The sequence below is a fragment of the Diadema setosum genome, chromosome 2, assembly GCF_964275005.1.
Source record: "Diadema setosum chromosome 2, eeDiaSeto1, whole genome shotgun sequence".
In the NCBI taxonomy this organism is placed as follows: Eukaryota; Metazoa; Echinodermata; class Echinoidea; order Diadematoida; family Diadematidae; genus Diadema; species Diadema setosum.
The window spans coordinates 22636029-22658177 of NC_092686.1; the positions used below are offsets into that span (position 1 = coordinate 22636029).

At 37.5% G+C, this 22149-nt stretch overlaps 1 protein-coding gene across 1 annotated transcript; it reads right to left on the bottom strand.

Moving 5' to 3' along the window:
* Window positions 1–2050: 2050 nt before the first annotated feature.
* Window positions 2051–20409, bottom strand: LOC140240902 (uncharacterized). The gene is made up of 7 exons (XM_072320683.1): window positions 20370–20409; window positions 16982–17404; window positions 15072–15631; window positions 5477–5779; window positions 4709–4858; window positions 3219–3322; window positions 2051–2363 (listed from the first exon to the last, which is right to left on the bottom strand). Exons 2-7 carry the CDS (start codon window positions 17296–17298, stop codon window positions 2289–2291), a joined length of 1509 nt encoding a protein of 502 aa, XP_072176784.1. The 5' UTR covers window positions 17299–17404; window positions 20370–20409; the 3' UTR covers window positions 2051–2288.
* Window positions 20410–22149: the final 1740 nt, after the last annotated feature.

The following is a 22149-nucleotide window of genomic DNA, read 5'->3' on the forward strand; positions in this document are numbered from 1 at the left end:
TGAACGCGTATACCGTGGGCTGGAGCTTTGGTTGCGCGCATGTATACTTTGTAAGGATAACAGACTCGATGTGAAATCTGAATCAATAGCCATGCGCCATTCTACTCTAATGTCATAACATAGGGTTAAATTGCAATCTTACTTTCCTGTTCTTTGTGTGGGTAATTACCTTATTGCATGTGTGTGTGTGTGTGTGTGTGTGTGGGCGTGTGTGTTGTGCCTTTGTGTGAGTGTTTGTACATGTAAATGAAAGTTACACAACAATGGAGGCACTTAAATCAGGATGTAGTAAATTAAAATAGATAAGAAAGACAAATCACTCATGCAAATCTGACAGAAACAAAACCAGTTTAGGCGATTGCCAAAGACAAAGTGAACAGATTAATTTTAATCAACGATAAAATTGCCATTACATATACAGTATCACAATTACCTACACATGTACATGTACCTACAATTGCAATTCACTGCGACATTATATTCATGTATTTGTGGGTTGTTGTTTTGTTTTTGTTTCTTTTTGTGCAAAAATAAGGAAACATAAACTCATCACCTACATCCTCTGGTAGTTAATCATCATCCGTCTCATCCGATTCGATCTCTTGGAAAATGTGTTACATGTATCACCAAGACAAAAAAAAAAAAAAATAATAATAAAAACAGATAAATAATTGCGCCTTAGATCAAGCCTAAATACCGTCAAGTGCAAACGTACACGTCTATAATCTGAGCGGATTATTTTGGTCATATCACATCGTCCAGATGTATCATATTAAGGATTGGCTGATTCGATGTCTATGTATAAGGAATGTCGAGTTAGCACTACTGGAAATTGTATAAAAAGCCATGAGAAAAATGTAAATTCAGAATTCAGTATCCATAATGATGCACCTCAGAATAGGCCACTAGATCGATGGCGCATTACAAATGCTGTAATTATTATTATTATTATTATCATTATTATTTGATTATTATTATTACGAGGCTCTGTGAAAAGTAATCACATAAACTACAAAGTACATAACTTCATAGGGTTTCAGACGAAATTGATTAACTTTGCTACACTTTTATACATTTTTACCAGAGAGGTTTTGATATCACAGTGTTCAGTTCTTTGTCTTAACTGGGAGGCTGTTAACATTTTCATCAAAAAATGGAAGAAACTCCCTCGCACACTGACATGTACATTACCCGAACTGACATATAAGACAAAATGGTGAACAGTGTATCATGTGGCTTATGTATAATCTGCGCATAATGACAGTAAAAATTCCACACTTATCAAAATATCTATGAGAGAGATGAAAACAATTTTCTATGGTCATTATCAGAGCAACATTCACTTCCTCGGCAATATTACGACGAAATGACTGCACGAGCAATGAGGGATACACTCTTCTTGGACTGTTGGACACTATGTTGGAAGGAGAACCAGGTATAAGAAGAAGAAAAACACGAAAAACGAAAGCGGCCCCTGATCTCATGAGTGCAAGCAATGATTAGCCATTAAGACATTCCAGCGACATTAGAAAAAAAAAATGGAAAAAATTGAACAGATTTGATTACGTACTAAGAGCAATACCTCAGAATCCTCTAGCAATTACAAAATTCATGGACAAGTTTTTAAAGTTTTTCTGTCCACGAAACTGGCGTGGATACCACAAAGATGTGTTAATGCCTACACAATCGGCCTGCATGTACCACAGGGAAAGCATAATTATGACTATTACAAGCTGGATCATTCATGCTATCAATGCACCCCAATATCCAGAATTCAATGTAGATATGATTTCAAAGAAACTGAGAATGTATATAACTTCGTTTATAACAGAACATACATGTATACATACACTGTACATAATGTACACATCTTCAGCCCTCGATTTGTTGATACAGCTGTAATTCTCCTTGGTTTTAATTCATTGTTTTTATTTTTCATACACGGGAGTAGACATTTCTAATTTTCGTTATCATTCTTGTACCATCATAGTCATAAAACACACAATTAAGATATAAACATCATAAAAATTCAGTTATAAAATAAGTCCATTCTTTAATAAGCAATCTTTTTGGAGATTTGTGCGGATATATATCTGGTTATAATAACGACTCTTAAAGGCGACTGTCACATAGTACATTTCAATGTACACAATAAAATTTGCATAACTACAAATATACACATCTGCAATCTTCAACAGGTTGTGGATATATTGACTGTGTAGTATGTTGGGAAAAACCCTAATATTTGGTATTTATCTGTGATGGAGCTGACCGGGAGGCTACACCTTTCACACGCCGAGTTCCTCGTGGTTGGCCCACAACCAGTCGTGGTATTTGTTCAACATGTGATCTGTCGGTTTCACCTGGATGGCGGGACAAAAGAAGACACACAGCGAAATTTTCCTGGTACCATTTCAATTCAGTTCAGTTCAGTTCAATTCATATTTTGTTTCAATGATCACAAATTCTTTCAGATACAACAAGTCAATGTCACACAAAATACAATTATAAGCATACTTTTGAATGCGGAATAGAGAAAAAGAAAATGAGCAAGTGTATAACCTACAATCAATAATTTGTTCAAAATCACTGTGTCAGTGGAAAAGACTGAGCTCACGTAAAAGACAAGCTTAAGGATTATGTGACCATTCAATTTATTGAAAAAAAAGGTAATGGTATGGAAGTACACAGAGCGCACACACAGGCACACAAGCGATCGAAGAAATAAAGGCATAGACGGGACAAAAGAGTCATTGCGTCACTGTAGCCTCATGCAATGGCGGATCCATAGGGGGCGCATTGGGTGCGCGCCCCCTCTTTATTTTGTGTTAAAACAAAAGAAATAAAAAGAAAAAAATGGTGGGGGGGGGGGGGAGGAGTGCGATCCCCTTTAATTTTGTTAAGGCGCCTCGCCCTTACGGAATTCCAGGATCCGCCCCTGTCATGTCCATGATGATAACGATCATACGATTAATGTGATCAATGAATATGATCATAATGATCGTAACATAACTACAGTCATCTTGAAAATAATGTGATCACCCGCAGTCAACGGTATTATTGGTACGACACCTTCAGACACATCAATATTTTGTTGTTCATTATCGGAACAGACTAATAGAGTGTTAACGATGATAAACGATACAGAAAGAATATCAGCGAAATGAAAGGACAAATCTAAAACACAGACACGCAGAGACAGAAACAGATATTTTTACCTGTCTCCATTCATTTACACAGAATATTCTGTACGAGTCGTTGCCGTATTTTCCGATACCATGAAGCTCGATGGGGTAGGTCCAATCCTTGGTGAGGAACTCATCTTCATTAATAACCAGAAAACACAAAAAACAAATAAACAAACAAACAAAATGAATAGATAAATGAACGAATGAATAAACAAATATATACGTTATACATACAAACTATTTCACTTTAAAAAGAGACGAGAGAGAGGCAAAGGTATTATGTGAAAACCGCGAATGCATAAGACTGGTCAAGATGTGATTCTATTTGCCACTGTTCAAATCAATAAAGGTGATAGAATATTATTCTTTTCTCTCAGATAACACGAAATAAAAAGTCTGATTTGTGTAAGTCTACACGACTACAAAGAGATTTTGTTTGTGCCTGTATGTGTGTTAAGCTGAGCCACGAAACGCGACACCATCATTTACTATGCTTTCCGCAATTCAAATTTTATTTAAAAAGATAGAAATTATCGGTCACCGATAATGGTATAAGGCAAGCACGAATATCCAATTGTCCAACAATCGTCCAAAAAGACTTGATGTTATCAATCAACTGTAGAAAACAAATTGACAGTCGATTGCAAACGAAAAGTACTTAACCGCTCTTCTAAATCGACCGACAGTAACGACTGCAGAGGATATTGACTGACAGTATAACTACGCGTATGTCGGTCTCATTCATCAATGGAAACCCCTTTGGTGTTCGCACTGTTTCCCTAATGACTCAATCACTGTTTTTACCCAAGCAGTGCCAGATAATTGTATTCACTTCCGAGTCAAAAGCCACACTTATTATGACGTAGAAAACTTTGTCAAAGAGTATTCTCACTGGCCAGGAATAAAACCAAAGATCTTCCGGTTATTACGAGTCCTTAGCCGTGAGAGGCATTATGGGTGATGTTCGCTATTCCGAAGGTTTGTTAATCCGAAAATGAAATAAGGTTCGTTATATTCCAACACACTTATTCCGTATAATACCTATGGATGTTCGTTCATCCAAACATTTTGTTGCGTTATTTCGAAGGTTCGTTCATCAAAAAATGATGTATATGGTTCGCTACTCCGAAGGTTCGATAATACAAAAAGGAAATAAGGTTCCTTATTTCGAAAAATAGCTAATACAAAAAAAGGGGGAGAAGGGTGCGTACAAACGAACCTTCGTTATAACGAACCTTTTTTTTATATATATATTCTTGGATTAACGAACCTTCGTAAGAGCGAACCTTATTTAATTTTTGGATTGACGAACACAATTTCTTTACGAGAATCATGAACCTTCGGAATAACAAAACTCTGAAAGAACGGCCTTCGGAAAAACGAACCTTCTAAACGAACTGTAACCGACAGTATGACGCGGCGCATGCTCCATACTATATAGGAACTAATTATCATACCTATAGTACGGCTAGTTAGAGGTATAAAAAAAAAATAAGACAAAATCTCCAAAATGCCGGTACCTGAAAAACGGATGAGCATCTTGGCTCTCTTCTCAAAGAGACCGAGCGGTTGTAGCAGGTCTGCGATTTCCTTCCAGTCCGCCTCCCTGGTCTTTTCCGGTGTGTCCCACTTCTTGAAGAATTCCCACACAACTGGGATTGCCTTCTTCCCTGATATTTCAGGGTAAAATGATATAGAACAAAGCAATGGAGAAAAATATCCAACAAATCACGCATATCTTGCACATCGTTTACAGATTCTTCAGACGAACAGGTTCTTGGGTCTATAAGTAAGTACAGATTTTAATAATCATGTTTCTCAAGTATCGGGATTATGGTTATGTGGTCGATAATGATACATGTACTACTACATGACGCTATTGTCTCCTTCATCACTGGTATAACAATCTGCGCAATGTCGAGAATTCAGTAAAATGTCGACAAGGGCTTTGATAACGGAAAGACAGAAGTATATCACTCTGGAACAGTATAATGAGAGGACTTTTAGAATTTATGTTATAATTTCCTCATTTTCTAATGCTGTGAGGTATTGTCTTGACTTTAAAAAGTAGAGCGTCACCAAGTTGTTGGACTAATAGTGAGAGACACATTTTCAGATTGAAAACATTAATATGGCTGTAAAAACTATCATTTCATTTTCTATACTGGAGATCGCATTTAACTTCAGCTGCGTAATTCATAATACTCTCATAATATGGCAACACTTGAATATTGAATGAAATAAGAGGTCCCGTCAAGCGATCACAACGTGAAGGGTCACTGTTTTACCTGTGGTCCGGTTGAGGAAGATGGTCCCAACGAGTAGCTTCCACGGGTCGTGGAACAGGCTCTCCTGGAGGAGATTGTACGGCGAGCGCGGCGGGGTCCATTGGCGCGCCGACCTGTTTCCGTTGCGGGAGTTACCGGGAGGAGGGAGCGAGACACTGTTACGTCCAAAGTACGGACTCCTCCTCGTTGACGGTGAAACACCGGTGGAAAAATTCGCTTTCGTCTTGCTTGTCGTTGATGATGGAATGCGTGAGCGATTACGGGTAACATGTCGGGCCGTGGTCGACCCTGTCGAGCGTTTTCCTTTTAAAGTCGAAAAAGAAATTACATTATAACGTATGAGATATTGGAGGTGAAACACGTGCTGAACAGACTTACTTTTGGTTGACTGTGTGTAAACGTGATTATGGCACCCCTATATTTATATAACTAAAGGCTCGCAACAAGAGCGGATAGATAAAACGAAGATAGTGATCATGAGAGGGAAGTAGGCCTACACGTTGCTCAGTGTGATTCCTGATCAAACATTCACTCATGCAGTACATGCATTTTCTAGTTATGTATTTATTAACATTAATTCACAGCTATCATGTACTTATAGCTAGACATCTACGAATCCAATCTATCATTACTAACAAGTTCCTGTATATCTATTTACTCATTTTGCTAATGTATTCATTCGTATTAACAGTTTTACAGTTTTACTATTATACAGTGTATTTAAATAAGGGATATGCGAAATACGCAGGTATACTGTCGTGTGCCATCAAGTGCAGCGCATCATTTTTATCTTAAAAATCAAAATAAATGAAAAGGAGAAACTTTTGATTGTTTTTCCTAGTTTCATGCAACGCTGAAAAAGGCGCAATGTAATTGAATACAAAATTTGTATTCATTTAATTAACATTTAATGTTCGAGATATTTTTCAAAATATATCAGGATAGTTTTTAACCCTCTTTTTAGATTTTTCAAGAGTCCAAAGAGAGAGAGAGAGGAAAAAAAAATTATTAGATATTACCAGATGAAGTCAAACACACCCTTTTTGTTTGTTTGTTTTGTTTTGTTTTGTTTTGTTGTTTACAATATTCTCGGAACGTATTTCGTCGTTCTTATTGGTACTCCTCTAAAGGAGATTTAGGGAACGCGCATGCTGTCTCTCCGACCCCCCCCCCATACCTCTCAATAATCCTATCGGCAATAAAAATGAAATGGATTGTTCATATTTTTCTTCTCCGTACAGATATTTTATTTCATTATGATACATGATGAATATCCACATCGTCCGTTTTAATATACGCAGACATATCCCGTCTCATAATCTGGAAAAAGAAAACACAAGTACATGTACATTGTAATACCAAAACAACCCCCCCCCCCCTTTTTTTTTTTAAATTAAAATATAGTTATGACCAGGCCTACGAATACTATAATATTGTTTCTGCATAAGCATTTTGTCAGTCAAATGCTACTATTTTGCATACCGGAGAATCAAAGCCACGAATATCAAGTACACGTACATTGTACGTAATTATCTCTGTAGTATTTTCAAAGGAGAGAAATCGTCAGAAAAGCCCCGTTAAGACAGGTGTTTGAGAAAACAAAACAAAACAAAACAAACATCATAATTTGATAATTAACTTGCTGGAAAAAAGCCGTGATCATATTAATGTTGGTTTTTTTTTCTCTCTCTGAAAAAGAAATAAAAATATGTTACGAAAAATAAATGAAAAACATAAAGACCAAGCAATATGATAACAATGGCATTACCCTGATAGCCTTAAGTTATACTTTGGTCTTTGTTTATTTTTAACAAAGTGAAGAACAGTCTTACTGTATATCACTATCAAATACAGCATATAATTATACATCGCGTAATTAGATGACTGCAAATTTGGTTTGGAGGTAAACATAAGTATTCCGTGGAAGGGCCTGATACGTAATGTACGGTTCCATAACCCCTGACATACTCAGACTGACACCAGTCTCGGTTTCAATAAACTCTAAAATCAATCCCAAGTTCAATCCAACTGATCTTAGGTCCAATTTTTGGATCAATCATGCAGTCCTAAGAAGTAAGAAACTTTTTCACTAAGCCATTTTATTTTGGGAACAATAAGATTCCGGCGCCCATCTTGCCACGTTACGAATACATGTATATCTTGAATGTTTATGTATACCCTTGCCAACCAGATCTAAATCTGTCCCATAGAAAACTTCACTGTTTGGCTCGATTTATGTACATGTGTATTAGTTCCCATGTTTAGTCAAACAGGGCACTGGAATTATGGAACTCGGCTTTTATTGCTTGCATGGCATCTCAATCCGGAATGGCATGTGCACTGTCGCAGTTACAATAATAACCACTTGTCGTAGGTGGCAGCATTCATAACATCGTGAGCTACTGTACTGCATGATAGATGTACATGGCATGACACTGCATCAGTTATAGCGAAAAAAAAAATGGAAGGGGTCTGAAATTGAAAGGAAATATTTGTTATATGTCATTTGTATATTGAAAATAATACAGACCAAATCATTGAGATGCTGGATTCTCAACATTTGAGTTGGATATACAGTACAATGCATGTACAATGTACATAAAGTACATTCACAGTGGAGCATATTATGATGTATTGCATTTTTATTATAGGCTTCTTGAAAACAATATTATAGGAGAAGATATTCTGGCACAACTGTGTAGAGTATGAAAGAGAGCATGTGCACAGTATTCATGTGCATGGCTACAGAGCAGCATAGGTGAGACAATTTTAGGATGTCTGCAGCTGGGGAACTCCAGTCCTTTGTGTGTGTGTGTCTGTTTGTCTGTATACAAAGTACATGTCACTGTATGTAAGCATTTGCCTGTGAAATTCTTATATTGCTGTTATGCACTTGTCCCATCTGTTTATACACCTCTTCAATTTGCACCCCCTTTTTCACACGAATGAACATTAAAAATACTGTAAAGCAATATATTTTTTGCGGCATGAATTTTTTCACGGTTTGGAGGCGACGGTCTTTTTGCAACATGCAATTTTCGCAAATTGCCACTGGCAATCAATGCTATATACAAGTATGTAATGTAGAAGAAGTTTTGTGTGCATTGTACTTTTGTGAATCTTGGCTCTTATGAAATTCACAAAATTAAAATGGATGTGAACATTATGTTTTTTGGTTTTACAGTAGTTACTGTTTTTTGTTTTGTTTTTTCTTGTTGTTCTGTTTGTTTTGGTCATTTCTTTGTTTGTGTTGTCTAGCGCAGATTCATGCAATGCTGAGCCAACCTAGCTTTGTGAAAATGAAAAGAAAAAGTGATGATGAATCAAATGTCATATGCAGTATGTTGGCAAATGATGCATACATATGTACATGTATCCCCCTTTTTCACAACACTTCACTTTAGTTCTTCATTTCTTCCCTCCTGATACTGTATTTTGCATAACCTTTCCTTCATCCTTTGAATACATGTACATTGTGTCTGCCAAGGGTAATGGATGGGAATATAATATGATGCCAAAGTTACAAACAAAACAAGAAACATGCATGCCAAAATGGTGTAAAAGTACAAATCATTAAGCAGTTTAATTAAATACATCATGGAGCATCACAAATCCATAAGCACAGTTGTACTCATACAATGTACATGTCTAATTTCTTGAAAGAGAAGAAAAATACCAAATTATCCCTAAGAGAAAAAAAAAAAAAAAAGAAGAAAAAAGGGAGGGAGACAACACAGCAGTTCATCACTATTTACCAGGTCAGGAGAAGCCGGTGACAAATACAAATCTACAAGTCTACAACTAGCACATATCTGGACAATGCCTCGACATGAAATACAATTACCATTCCATGAAAATCATACATGAAACTACATTTTAGCAAGCTGTCTATATATAGTATGAATTCATAAAAAGACGATAGAAATTCAAATATGTACAGACATCATATTACAGGAAAAAAAGTAACTATCCTGCATGTGAAAATATATATATATAGATATATATTCTCTTCTTCAAATAGTCCGATGTATAAATCTAATTTCTGAGTATTCATTGCAAGCATTCAATCTACAATTGTATTTCTACATCATAATTTTTGGTGAAATGTGCAGATACCTTGAAACAACATACATTTGTACTACAGTTGTATCTGTAACACCTACAGTGTGTATACAACATTTGGATTAAACCATAGAGTCAGGTTTGGAACACGGACACGACTTGGTATACTGTACTATCGAGCCAGAACAAATCATTGGTGCATGTACCTATATCACCTATGAAACTCAATGGCAGAACACAATACAGCTGTACAACCATACCTATGAATGGCTTGTGATGCCTACAATGTACACTGTATTTTGAAGAATGAAGAAAAGGCCAGCATTAGAAAATACATCTTCCTCTCTGAATGGATACAAGGATTAGCACAAAATGTTATTAAAGTGTTGCAAACCCAAGACCAACATATTTTTGCTGTAAACCCCTTCCAACATCCAAAGTGCCCCTCCCTTCACTCCACAATCCAAACTCCTTTATTCGTCGTTTGTTTGTTTGTTTGTTCTTTTGTCTGACAACCTTCATAAATGCAAAACCAGACTGTTGGGGAAATAAATGCTAAAACACATCTGTAGTACAATGAATCCATTAACAGAAGCAAGGGCTGCAGTGACAATTGCTGGCAGGGATATGCCAGCACTTAATGAAATTAACCTACAATTCATTTACCAGAACCCCAAATTCAAGACTATACACCGTGTATGTACACAAGAAATGCAACGTGTGCATTGCTTGCACGCTTGATTTAGTAAAACCTTTCAGAGGTACTACCTGAAAGTGTCACTTACATTGCATGCAATTAACTTGCCAGTGATAATGAAAGGGTTAGATGACAGTCCAGTTTGTATATGTTGTGAGGAAGCAAACAGGCAATGGCATTAACACAAATCAATCATAAAATGCACAAAGTGAGGTGTGAGGTCATAACTGACAAAATCTTAATCCCATCATAACCCCCGCCCCCACCCTCAGGATCAAATTTTGCAGATAGCCTTTCAGAAACGAATGTCACTATTCATTTTTTCTGTTACAGTATATGGCACTTGGCACACAAAATAACACTTAATAGAGTCTCAGGGATTCTAATATTGCAAAGAAAAATATTTACACAAACCACTGTCACGCTATTCCTTTGTCTAGTACAATTGCATGTCAAACAAATAGGGGATAATATAGGGGATAAGCATAGATGTAATGATACTGTACATGTACACACTATCATTTTCCAAAAGATGACAAACTGTTCCCGTCCTTTAGATTTTGAAATAAGGAAAAGCAACCCATTGAGGACGAGCGCTGAGTATACTCGGCCAGGTGTCTATGGGAAATGTGTGCTGTAGCAAAGTCAACCTGTCCTCAACGTGTTAACATACAAACAATAGCTGTTAAAAACAAACAAACAAATGTTATGTAGAATAATGCTATAAAATCTTTCATTCCCTGCCCCTGCCTGCCATCGCCCCAATTTCTATAATTTTGGTATATTGTGCTAGGTTACAAGTGACACTGCAATATCTGTGCCAACTTATCCCTGGAAGCAGATCATGCATTAATCAGCTTTAGGTGCTTCATACTGATATTCTGTGCAGTAGCAATATTCCAATAAAGCATTCTGTTATGATGGATCATCCTAGCTTGCTCATTTGCTAGGTGTCTGAATTGCTTTAGAACACTGCATGGACAACAACATTAACCGTGCATAATCAAAGACACCGTTTGAAAACTTGTAGAACTGTGCTACCACACTGTAAAACAGTGTCTTGGATGTTTTACAGTGTGGTGGCATAAATTTAACAAGTTGCCAAACTTGGCTGACTGACCTGCATTATGATGTTCAAATGGATGAAAACACTCCACAGTACAAAGTACTGTACACGTCGAATATTTTATGAGGTTTTTATTTTTGTGAATTTTGAGAGTTAAGTGCTATTTGTGAATTAAGAAACACACAAAAAATATTAACTCTGATCCCGACATGGATGTGACATGGCACACATATTTTTCTTTGCTCAAGGTTGTGCTCCACAAGTTCACAAATCTAACCACTTGCCAAATTGTGGTAAGTCCCGATTCGTGAAAACTTAGACTTGCTAAGTATATGGTGTATACAGTAGGTATTGGAAAATTATGCTGTAGTAGCAATCATGATATGTATCTCTCAATAAATCTCCCTGTGCTGATTAAAGCCATTCTGGAATGATTCATTCTATCATTACTGTCCACGGGAAGATGAGTTTGTTATAACTCAATCCATTTACAGATTTTCACTTCTTTGAAGAATTTGATAATGATATCAAGCCAGTTCTGTTCAGCTTTGTTTACGAACAATAGCAGAGACACTGGCACCATATTCACACAGGCAGCCAAGAGTTTCTTAATTGGAAACAGTTTATGTTGTGTGAGATTTTGTGCAATGTATGGTGTGTGACAAGTCATCTGGGCCCCAGTTCATAAAAGGTGTCAGTATAGCAATATTTGCTAGAATAACAACTTCTGGTAGCAACAGACATTCAGGAAGAAGGATTCATGTCATTGCTACGACACTTGCCATCGCAGCAAGAGTTGCTCTCAAAGAAACTTTTTTAATATGATATGGAGCCATAGCCTCGTCAGGACTCATTCCAGGGACAAAGAGTGGATAACAAACTTAGTGCAATGCAGAAACAGTGGCAGCATGAAACTACAATGTATCACGAATTGGAGCGATTGCCTTTCCTGCGGCATGAAACTTTCTCGAATTGCCACTGGCATTCAATGCATTGTATAGACAAAACCTTTCACATGCACTTTACTTTTGCCAATCTTGGCTCCTCAAAAAATTCTTGAAAAGTTTCATGCATGTTAAAAATTTATGGTTTTTCAGTATCTAACTCTGGGCGGTAGAAGACAAAAATAGGTGAACCCTAAAAAAAAAAGGCTATAGGTATACAGGATGTGATAGGGAATCAACAAAATGTATGCCATGGTCATCAATTGAAATGATGTGTACAGTCTAAGGAGTGCTTAATTAAGGGACTGTACAGTACTGGTTGAGGTGACGATAACACTGAGAGAAAATAACTCGTACAGCTGAAAATGGAGCTAAAAGCAACAATTCTGATATACAGCCAACCTTGCTCCAATCAACCTCGCATAAGTTGAATAATTGCCTCAAGTTGAGGGTCTTTTCAAGTCCTCTTCTCTTTATATTCTATTGATTTTAATCCCTCATAAGTCAAATTTTCTCTATGTTGAAGCTATTTCTTCAGTCCAAATAGATTTGACTTAGGCAATGTTGACTGTATATTTTAATTCAAAATGCAAATCATAAATATGTCAGTTCTCACTGAAAAGGATAAAAGATAAATACACTTCAACCTCAACTATTAGTCAAATCCAAATAGACCAGAAAAAGAAAAAATTGATCTACATGAATTCTGACCTACACAATACAATTAGCACATGTTAATATCTGTCTTGGGGTATAATTTTTCTTCAACTTAGCCAAGTTTTCCACTGAGCTAGGTCAACTAAGGTGAGGTTGACTGTACGTGATAATCTAATTTCTATTGCAAACTGTAAGCTATCTTATCTTCCATAGGGCTTAAAGTTCCAGTCACATGCATAAGACAGAGTTAGATTTCAAGGCAAATATTATCGCAATGTTGCAGACCTCTTACAAACGCGCAAACATCCCTACCTCCACTGGGAGAATACGTTCATCACAATCATAACAAGTCTTTTTCAAAGAGTGGACTCCATACCAAGTACAGGCAAAGCCCATTTAGATACACCAAGATTCTAAGGACTATTAGATTTTTCTAGGTATTATAAAATCTCATTAAAATGGATACCCATAGCTACAGATTGCTACATATATACACACATGCAGGACAACAGACTGTTGCCACATATCAAGTCCCACTTGCAATTGAGTGAATCACATGGTTAGCACAAATTTGTGTCATAAACGAAGTGTGTCAATATGTGTATTTTGCATTTTAATATCAAGACCACCTGACTATTTATTTGAATTTTCATGGGGGGGGGGTGGGGGTGGGGGTGTTCTAATCTCTTCTGAAGATGTGCTATAGATCTATGAATTCATAACATCCATATGGAAGTGGAAGCATCTGCTAATCTATGCCAAAGAAATGGTCATTGTAAACAAAGAAACCAAGTAGGGAAATACATCTGTAGTGACTGTTTTATCATTAAAATTCTATTGAACTAATGATATCTACATATTAAAATCAGCTCACCATATTGAGTGAGTTGTGCAAATGACATGCATTTTTAACAAAGTCTGCACTAGGAAAATCTTCTCAATAACATATCTTGTTGTATCAGTGTTGATTGTAATCCAGTTTGTTTATATATCATGCTACGCATATTTTTTCCCTTCACATCTCAAAGTATTTCTCATTTCTGGGCAGAAACTACGCAGCAAATATGAACATTAAAGCAGATTTTACGCAGTATTATTTCTTGCATAACATTTGTGAAAATGAATCTTAGCTATGATCTTAATCCCCTCCTAGTGCTAATGTTAAGAAATGGTCACTGTAAGCCTCAATCAGTCACAAAGAATTAGGTGTGGCATCACATTTCAAAACAATAGTGCATGCAGTACTGTAGAAGTGGAATTTACACGCGAGTAATTTTTCGTGCTCGGCCGGGCAAGATGAATTTTGCGTACGTTCTTTACAACTCTATGGAATCAAAACATTAAAAAGTGTATACACACATACATGTATATTAGAAGCAAAAATATTCACTAGCTTTTATTTTTGCGCCAGTTTCTTGTCGGGCGAAGCACTAAAACTCATTTTCCTTTACCTTGCCGACACAGTGACACACGTAGAGGATAAGGGATTGATATTTGGGGAAACAGCACACTTCATGCACACCAAACCAGCAGGCAGAAACATAATCCGACAGCAGAAGTTTTGCGGTGATTATTGCCTGAGCAACTCAAGGCCCACTGAGCGGAGCATTTTTCTCTTTACAGGAGGGGATGGGGGGAGGGGATTCAGCCATATTTTTAGAATAAAACCAGAGATTTCTGATGAAGGGCTGTGCTGTATACAACTGAAGTACAAGGGCTTAAAATGTCTTGCTTCTAATACACAGGCTAGAACAATGCAATAAGCTGTTAATCATCATTAGTCATCATTCTTGTTATTTTATAAAATCTGCCTCTCTTCATCTAAGACTCGACACATGCAACAAACCAAAAGAAGCACATCTTCCTATTGGAAATGCAACACTTCATTACCCTGATTGCATCAAAATTTTCAAGTAATCCTTTCCTGCAGCCAAGCAACACTTACATTCTCCCTTTCCCCCTCTCCTACACATACACAGGAGAAGTTGCAAGCATGCTACACAAACATGACTTAGTCATATACATCAAGGTTCAAAAAATTTGGCTAAAGTCATCAATTCAACTGCATTCTCAGGAAAAAAAAAAAAAAAAAATAGAGAGGTAATATAATGGCAAATAGAAAGTATTCCACATGTAATTGGTCTACTCAGAACATCTAGTTTTTCGCACCTCTGGGACTTCTCTTAGGCGAAAGCTCAGGGGAAACTGCCTCCTCTTCCTCCTCGAGACCACTACCCTCGTCAAACGAATCCTCCTCATCCTCGCTCTCCGCACTGCTTTCGTCTGTCCCCTTCTGCTGGAAATTGATCTTCACTAGCAGTTTCTGGAATTTCTCCTGCCTGTTCTTCTTCATGCTCGCCTTTTCCGGGGGCGGCATGCGCACTTTGCGCGGCTCCTTCCCCTTCTTTTTGGGCAGGGCGGCGCTCTTGGTCGGACTCCGCCGCTTCCGCTCCCGCACCACGCTGGCCTTCTCCTCCCTCGCCTTCTTCTGCTTCTTCGGGGACCCCCTCGGCTCCCGAGAGTTGGATCGCTTCGCTGCCGCCTTGACGGGGGACTTTGACCGTGCCCTCGGCTGCTTGTTTGGGGGTGGAGACCTAACTGCAGCCGGGGTGGCCTGGGATTTCAGATTCTTGGGTTTGAATATAAAGTCTGCAGCAGTATATGCTGATTTGGTCTTGGCCAGGTGATCTGTGACTTCCTTCATGGAACGCAAACGCTTGCCTTCAGGACTGCAAGGGGAACAAAAGGGGGGAAAAAAAAACAACAACTAATGACCTCATGTCAGAAAAAGAAGAACTTGATAGCTGTAAGTGATAAGGTTGTTGGGTCTTTACACAATATCACTACAAAGCTAGCAAACAAGAGGCAGTGATGTTGCCTTCTGTTGCAAGGCCATGACAGATGTTTTATTTTCATTTACATTCATTCATCTTTTCCAAGAATTTAAACTATCCACCATATAGAGATGTTACAGGCTCCAGACACCACAAGGGTATTTCCTGCAATAATTTAAACTGAAACCTCTACCATGTGTGACTGAAACTAATGAAAAGCAAACCTAAGCACCTTTTGCACAGAGGAAATATTCCCTATTTAATTTCTGTCTATCAAGTTATACATTATTAGACTTTTCTAGCAAACAGTAGAAAACAACAATTTAGCATCACATCTTTCACTTTTGACTCACCTTTGACCTCCCATAAAATAAAATAAGAAATCTCTTTCATGATCACAGTTCTGTCACAAATCTTCTGAAACATATCTGGTACATCCATTTAGCATAACAGCAGATGCATGGGACCTATCGCTTGCAGGACCTACACGACAGTACCTGACTTGATTGGTGACTGCCATGGCAACTGGTATGCCTCTGCCCTATCGCACTGTTCTCCTAATAGGTACTAGTATAATAGTAAATCTTTTCACAGGATTGGCAAAAAAATGAATTGACATACAAGGTATTTGAAAGTTTAGCACAACCACAAATGTGTTGAGTGTTTACATCCCTTGAACCAGATTTCACTTGGATGGATAAATTGTTTTAGAGCACAAGAATTCAGGAATTCAAGCATTTTACTTGACCTTTGACCATTGCCCTTTGGCCCCCATGGCTAACAACTTTCTTCAAATAATCACTAACTGGTAATATCCAATTTTCACAATACTTTGAGCAATTTTCAAAATATAGCAAAGTCATCAGAACAGCAAGGGTAAACAGCAAATGAGGCTCTTTTTTAGGGGATCATCATGGAGCCTGGAGCCTGCAACAGAACAATGTTTCAGATTTAAAGTCAATGCATTCCTTTCCTCCATTTTCTGCTGTCTTTTTTTTTTTTTATGGTGGCCAATCATAACTTGAATATCTTTTCATGTTACTATTTTACTCAGAACGAGGTAAATAAATAAACACATAAATGAATAAATATCATGCATAAAATAACTGAAAAATCTCATACTTTGTACTTGGCAAACTTGCCTTTAGAGACCAAAAAACCAAGCATTTATTCAGATAACTGCCCATAACTTTGACATTTCCTGACAACTCCCCCATTACATATGCATAGCAGCTGCTAAACAACCTTGTGAGGTACACATCAAATTTGCCCGCTGATGCTCCCGACATTCTCTCCGTGATTTTGCGCTTCCAGCCCGGCGGGAGTCCAAACGTTACTAGGTCCACCTCATCATCCCCCTGCTTTTCTCCGGCCTTGACGGACACCGGTTCCCCCTCTAGCTCCGTCGAGGGTACCCGCCGCTTCTTGAAGGGTGCAGACACCTGACGCTTGTATTCGACATCTTCTTTCTTTGGCGGCACCTCAGGCTTATCCTTGTCGGATCCTGGTACCTTTGTTTCGTCAATGATGAGCTCACCATCTTCGCTGTCCCTGCCATCCATTGGAACAGGTGAAAAGCTTCTTTGCTCTCTGGGCGGTTTAATAGATGTCAGCGGAACAATCTTGCAAACACTAGTGCTGTCGTTACTTGAGTCAGATGATTCAGATCTGGGGGGGGGGGGCAAATGGATTCCAGTGATTACAAAATGAATGATGATTACAACAAAAACTCACATGTTCTAAAGGAATTAAATCACTGCTCCAAATATTAAGTAGTCATTTAAAAACTGTTACAGCAGATACTGATCCACTTGCAACTCAAACCCGTGCAAACTTGAAAATACATTCAAATGACCTAAAATCTCAATTTACTTCATCCTCAATGGTGCTGTATCTTATAAAAAGAATAAAAGAATGAAAAAGAACTAGGAAAGCAGTCGGAGAGCGCAGACCTCTGCCAGGCAGCTCATTTTCACACATATATGCATGCTGAAAATCGCCCAATTTCACAATATAGATGCCTTTTGTTTATGTCATCAGCTTCTAGCTGCGTGGTGCCTCGCCTGAGCAGAGCACACGCTTGAGAGCACGCATGCAAACCTCGAATATGTGCAGCTTGAACTCCCAAATTTATAGACCCTATCTGCCAAAAGATTAAAAAATCCTTCAAAAGTCCATAACAATTTCTGGATCACTACCAAAATTTAAGCATCTGTATCACCTTTTCCTGCAAGTTTCATCCAAATCTGTACACAACATTTTAAGTCTAATATTTTGCACACAGTCAAACAAACAAATGCCGATGAAAACATAACCTCCTTCCTTGGCGGAGGTAATAAAGTGTAGTAACTCTAAAACTAAATGACATACTAGGCCCTTAATATAAAAATGTATACTGAACCTACAAATACTAGTATTCAAAATTGCTCTCTCTAGCAGTCAACAATAGGAAATGATCAAAATATATGAAACAGTGAGTGTGAAATGAAATAGACCTTCACTAATTTGTCACGAACATTAAGTTTAGTAAGAAAATTTGCAACACATCACAAAACAGCATAAGAGTGCTTCAGTACACTTCAGAAATTTAAATGATTGTAACCTTTTGAGGATTGAGCTACTGTACTTGATTTGTTGCATGAGGAAGGTGTTAGATAAGCATCATGGAATGCACATCTCGATTTTGTCTGAGACATTGCAAGCATAATGCAATAATATGTATGTATAGATCAAATCCTTCATTAATGAAATCCTGCTGGATTGGGGGACTTCCGATTGATTACAATCAATCGCAACGCTACTACTGGGACTTTGGCTGCTAGCAAGCGCAGCCCTTAGCTGAAAGACTGGTCTGCATCTTGTAATCGCGGATATGCTCTACAGAGACTACAACTGGCTTCACGGAGAGCAATAGACGAGAGCCATAAAAGGTGTTTTTTTTTTTTAAGTAAAAAAAAGAAAGAAAAAAGATTTTAAAAAATATCCTCCAGACAGACGGATTTTTCTGTCTAGCGCAGCCTTGCCCTGCACAAAAACATGCACATTTAAATGAAGTGCGTGAACAGAGCCGCATACCCATGGTACTTGTGCGTGTAAGAGTATTTACAGCATACAGGGTATGAATAGTAGCGTATTAAAGCCAGCACTGACTGCTGCAATGCTGCGCCGGCCGACTGGCCGCTGGCATAGCCACATCACCATTGATCGCGAGAATGGGGATGCACCAAACCAAACTAAACCAAACTAAGATCTTGCAGTTGAAACAGGCGAACGTTAGTGACAAAAAAAAAAAAAAAAGCGCGGAAGAAAGACAAGGAGGATAAAATGGAGACCATTTTCAGAAAGTTGTCTAGAATGTACGAGAAATAAATTTCTTCCGCCGTAGTGATGTTGCATACCGGTACACAATAAATGTATGTAGACCACCTACGCCTATACCTCATTGCTTGTATCCACTTGTGGCTGTAATTTTATCCATATATCCAGTGACTCGGGCTGTGGCTACAAGTTAACAACCATGTGAGTGTGGCTGAATACGAGTGTGGTTGTATACACTGCCTTGTTATACTGTATACGCCAAATATTTTGCGAGGTTTTTATTTTCGCGAATTTTGCGAGTCGGGTGCTATTCGCGAAATTAAAGACAAGCAAAAATATTTACTCTAACCCGTCGTGAATGTGACGTACGCGTTCAGTACAGGACTCCACGATCGCCGAAATTCACAAAATCAAAATGCACGCAAACATTCCTCATTTTACAGGAGGAAGATACCGTACTAAATTAGTTCATATTATTGCTAGTATCGCTTGCACTGCGATTATGTTAAATAGAACTCTAATTTGTTATACAGACTGACCTGACCCCGCTGCGATCAAGATGCACTTGCAATTAAAAAGTAAAATTTCAGTAGGCCTACATTTTGTAGGTCCTTGGAATAATCAGGTCTAGTAAAAATTTAAGTGTTAGTCACATAGTCGATAGGCATCTACATAGTAGTAGATAAGAGTCTCACTCTCAGAAGTCAGAACCTATCTAACAAGTTAGATGTAGACTTAGGTCTAGAACACAGTTTCTAGTAAGCTAGTTATAGAGTCAGATCTAACAATGGGAAGACTCGGGGTCTACGCTCGAGGCAGCATTCATCATCAGACATTGTGATTGACTTTCCCTTGTGTGTGGCTTTGCTTGCAACTTTCTCAGTGAAATCGTAAATCACACAAATGTAACCAGTATTATATAAAGTAGGGCCTAATGCGAGAAGTCAAATCATACTCAAGTCAGTTATCCATAAATCGTGCCCATAAATCAATTCCTCAAGTGTGAGAGTGGAATACGGCGATCAAATTCGAAGCGAAACTAGTAGTTAAATCTAACATGATGGATTAATAGTAGGCCTAAATGAAAGTTACCATCTTCATAATTCAACAACTTGTGAAGACGGGTGTGGGACTGAGGAAATGATAACCACTGTCCCGATTCGAACAGTATAACACGACAGCAGAAACCTCGAAAATACTTCTTGCAGTTATTGCAAATCATCTCAATGAAAACATATTTTCGTATATTTATGAATATCAAGCCATATCGTATCATTCGATAATAATGCCATTATCCTGAAAGCCGTTTACGCACCCTATTTCTTCGGTTGATTTGGGCTGCGAACCCTCCGAGAGCGCCATTTCCGTAAGTACGGCAATGAGGCCCTCTACAGTTCTGTGGTTACCAATGTTGGCGGAGCAAAGGATAATCCGAATGAAGACAAAAACAAGAACAACACAAAAGTAGAAGAGCGACTGAGTTGTTAAAAGTATTTTCAATATGTTTTTAGGTCAGTTGGTGGCATTTTAATTTTTCAGTGTAATTTTGAAATAAATAAGCTTTCTTTGAAAGTTCCGAAATTTTATAAAGAGATTTTACAAGCGTGGCAAGATTTGGGAAGTTTGAGAGATTTAGAAGAAGTGTTTATGAATCAAATAGTATTTAATAATAGATTTTTTTTTTTTTTATTGAAAGGTAAAGTGATATATAATGAAAATTTATTTAGGAAAAATGTTTATACGTAGATTATGTCATTACTTTGATGGGAAAGGTATGCGTCCGATTATTTATTTTCAGAAAGCAGGGTTATGTAGTGAGGAAATTGAATATGTTTGGAGGATTTGTAATGTAATTTTGAAAAGTGGACGGTTTAGTTTATCCTGGGTCAGCAATAAACCTTTTCAAGTGTATGATATTTGGTTAAATTTACATGGAAAAGAAATCAGGATTGGTGACATACCTTCGAGGAAGATTTACACGCATTTTTAACTGATTTACAACATTTTATATACATTGGAAGTAGGAGATCAACAGAGTAATTTTGTTTTCTCCTCAAAAGTAACCCAAGATATTTTTCTCCGACCCAGAGTCACAACTATTATCACAAAGCTTAGAGAATTTCAGTTTAAACTACTTCATGGTGCAATTCATACAAAAGTTAATCTGTTAAGATTTGGGTTTGTTTCGGATGATCTCTGTTCTTTCTGCAAAAAGAGCACGGAGACATATTCACATTTATTTTGGGAGTGTATTAAAGTGCAGGATTTGTGGCAAATTATTATTCAGAAATTTAATTTAGAAGAATTAGGAAATAAAGAATTGGGAAATTGTTTCAAATATCTGGAAACTCGTTAAAAATCAAAGGATGGAATACAATTATATTGATGATTAAATATATTTTATATTTAGCGAGATCAGAAGGAGAGGTACTAAATTTTAGTGAAGTTATGAAGTATTTTAAGATGTGTAAAGAAGAAGAAAATAAGATAGCTGGTAAAAGAGGAACAGTTGGAATGCATCTGTCAAAGTGGGAATATAATAATGAGGTACCACATACCGAGGATGATAATCCTATATACATGTGATTATCTTTTTCTGTTTTGAATTTGCCGTACATGTATCTGCGAGTTATTGTCATATCGTTGTCGTTTTTTTTTTTCTTACTTTTTCCTCGTCTCTATTGTTTCATCTCCACATCACTTCCATACTATGAGTAGAAAGTATATTATTGTACGAGAAACAAAATGGCAATTTATACTGCAAGGGTATTAAAGTGTGAATAAAACCTGAAACCTGAGGGCTGAAGGCACGGGGGGGGGGGGGGTGCATGTTGGCATTGTGTGGGGATGTGTGTGTGCATGTGTGCATGTTGTCTCGCTAATGGCCTTGTTTGTTTGTTTGTTTGTTTTTTCATAGAGGAACAGTGAAATATGCCCCGTTTTGTGTCTTAAGCAAATGATCTATTATGTTCCCGTTTCACGGACTTGTGCGAGAATATGACATTGTGTTAAAAAAAAAAAAACGGATTTCGTTTTCCTTGATTTTAGAGTTACAACGTAAAATTTGATATTGTTTTGCACAATGGTGGTGATGT

What these genes read in the sequence shown, in the direction of transcription:
- LOC140240902 (XM_072320683.1), bottom strand. Translation starts at nt 17,298, where the DNA reads ATGGATGGCAGGGACAGCGAAGATGGTGAGCTCATCATTGACGAAACA. An exon ending in GCCTAAGAGAAGTCCCAGAG is followed by an intron (nt 5,780 to 15,071) that starts GTGCGAAAAACT and finishes CGACTTTAAAAG; the next exon opens with GAAAACGCTCGACAGGGTCG. An exon ending in CTTCCTCAACCGGACCACAG is followed by an intron (nt 4,859 to 5,476) that starts GTAAAACAGTGA and finishes CTGAAATATCAG; the next exon opens with GGAAGAAGGCAATCCCAGTT.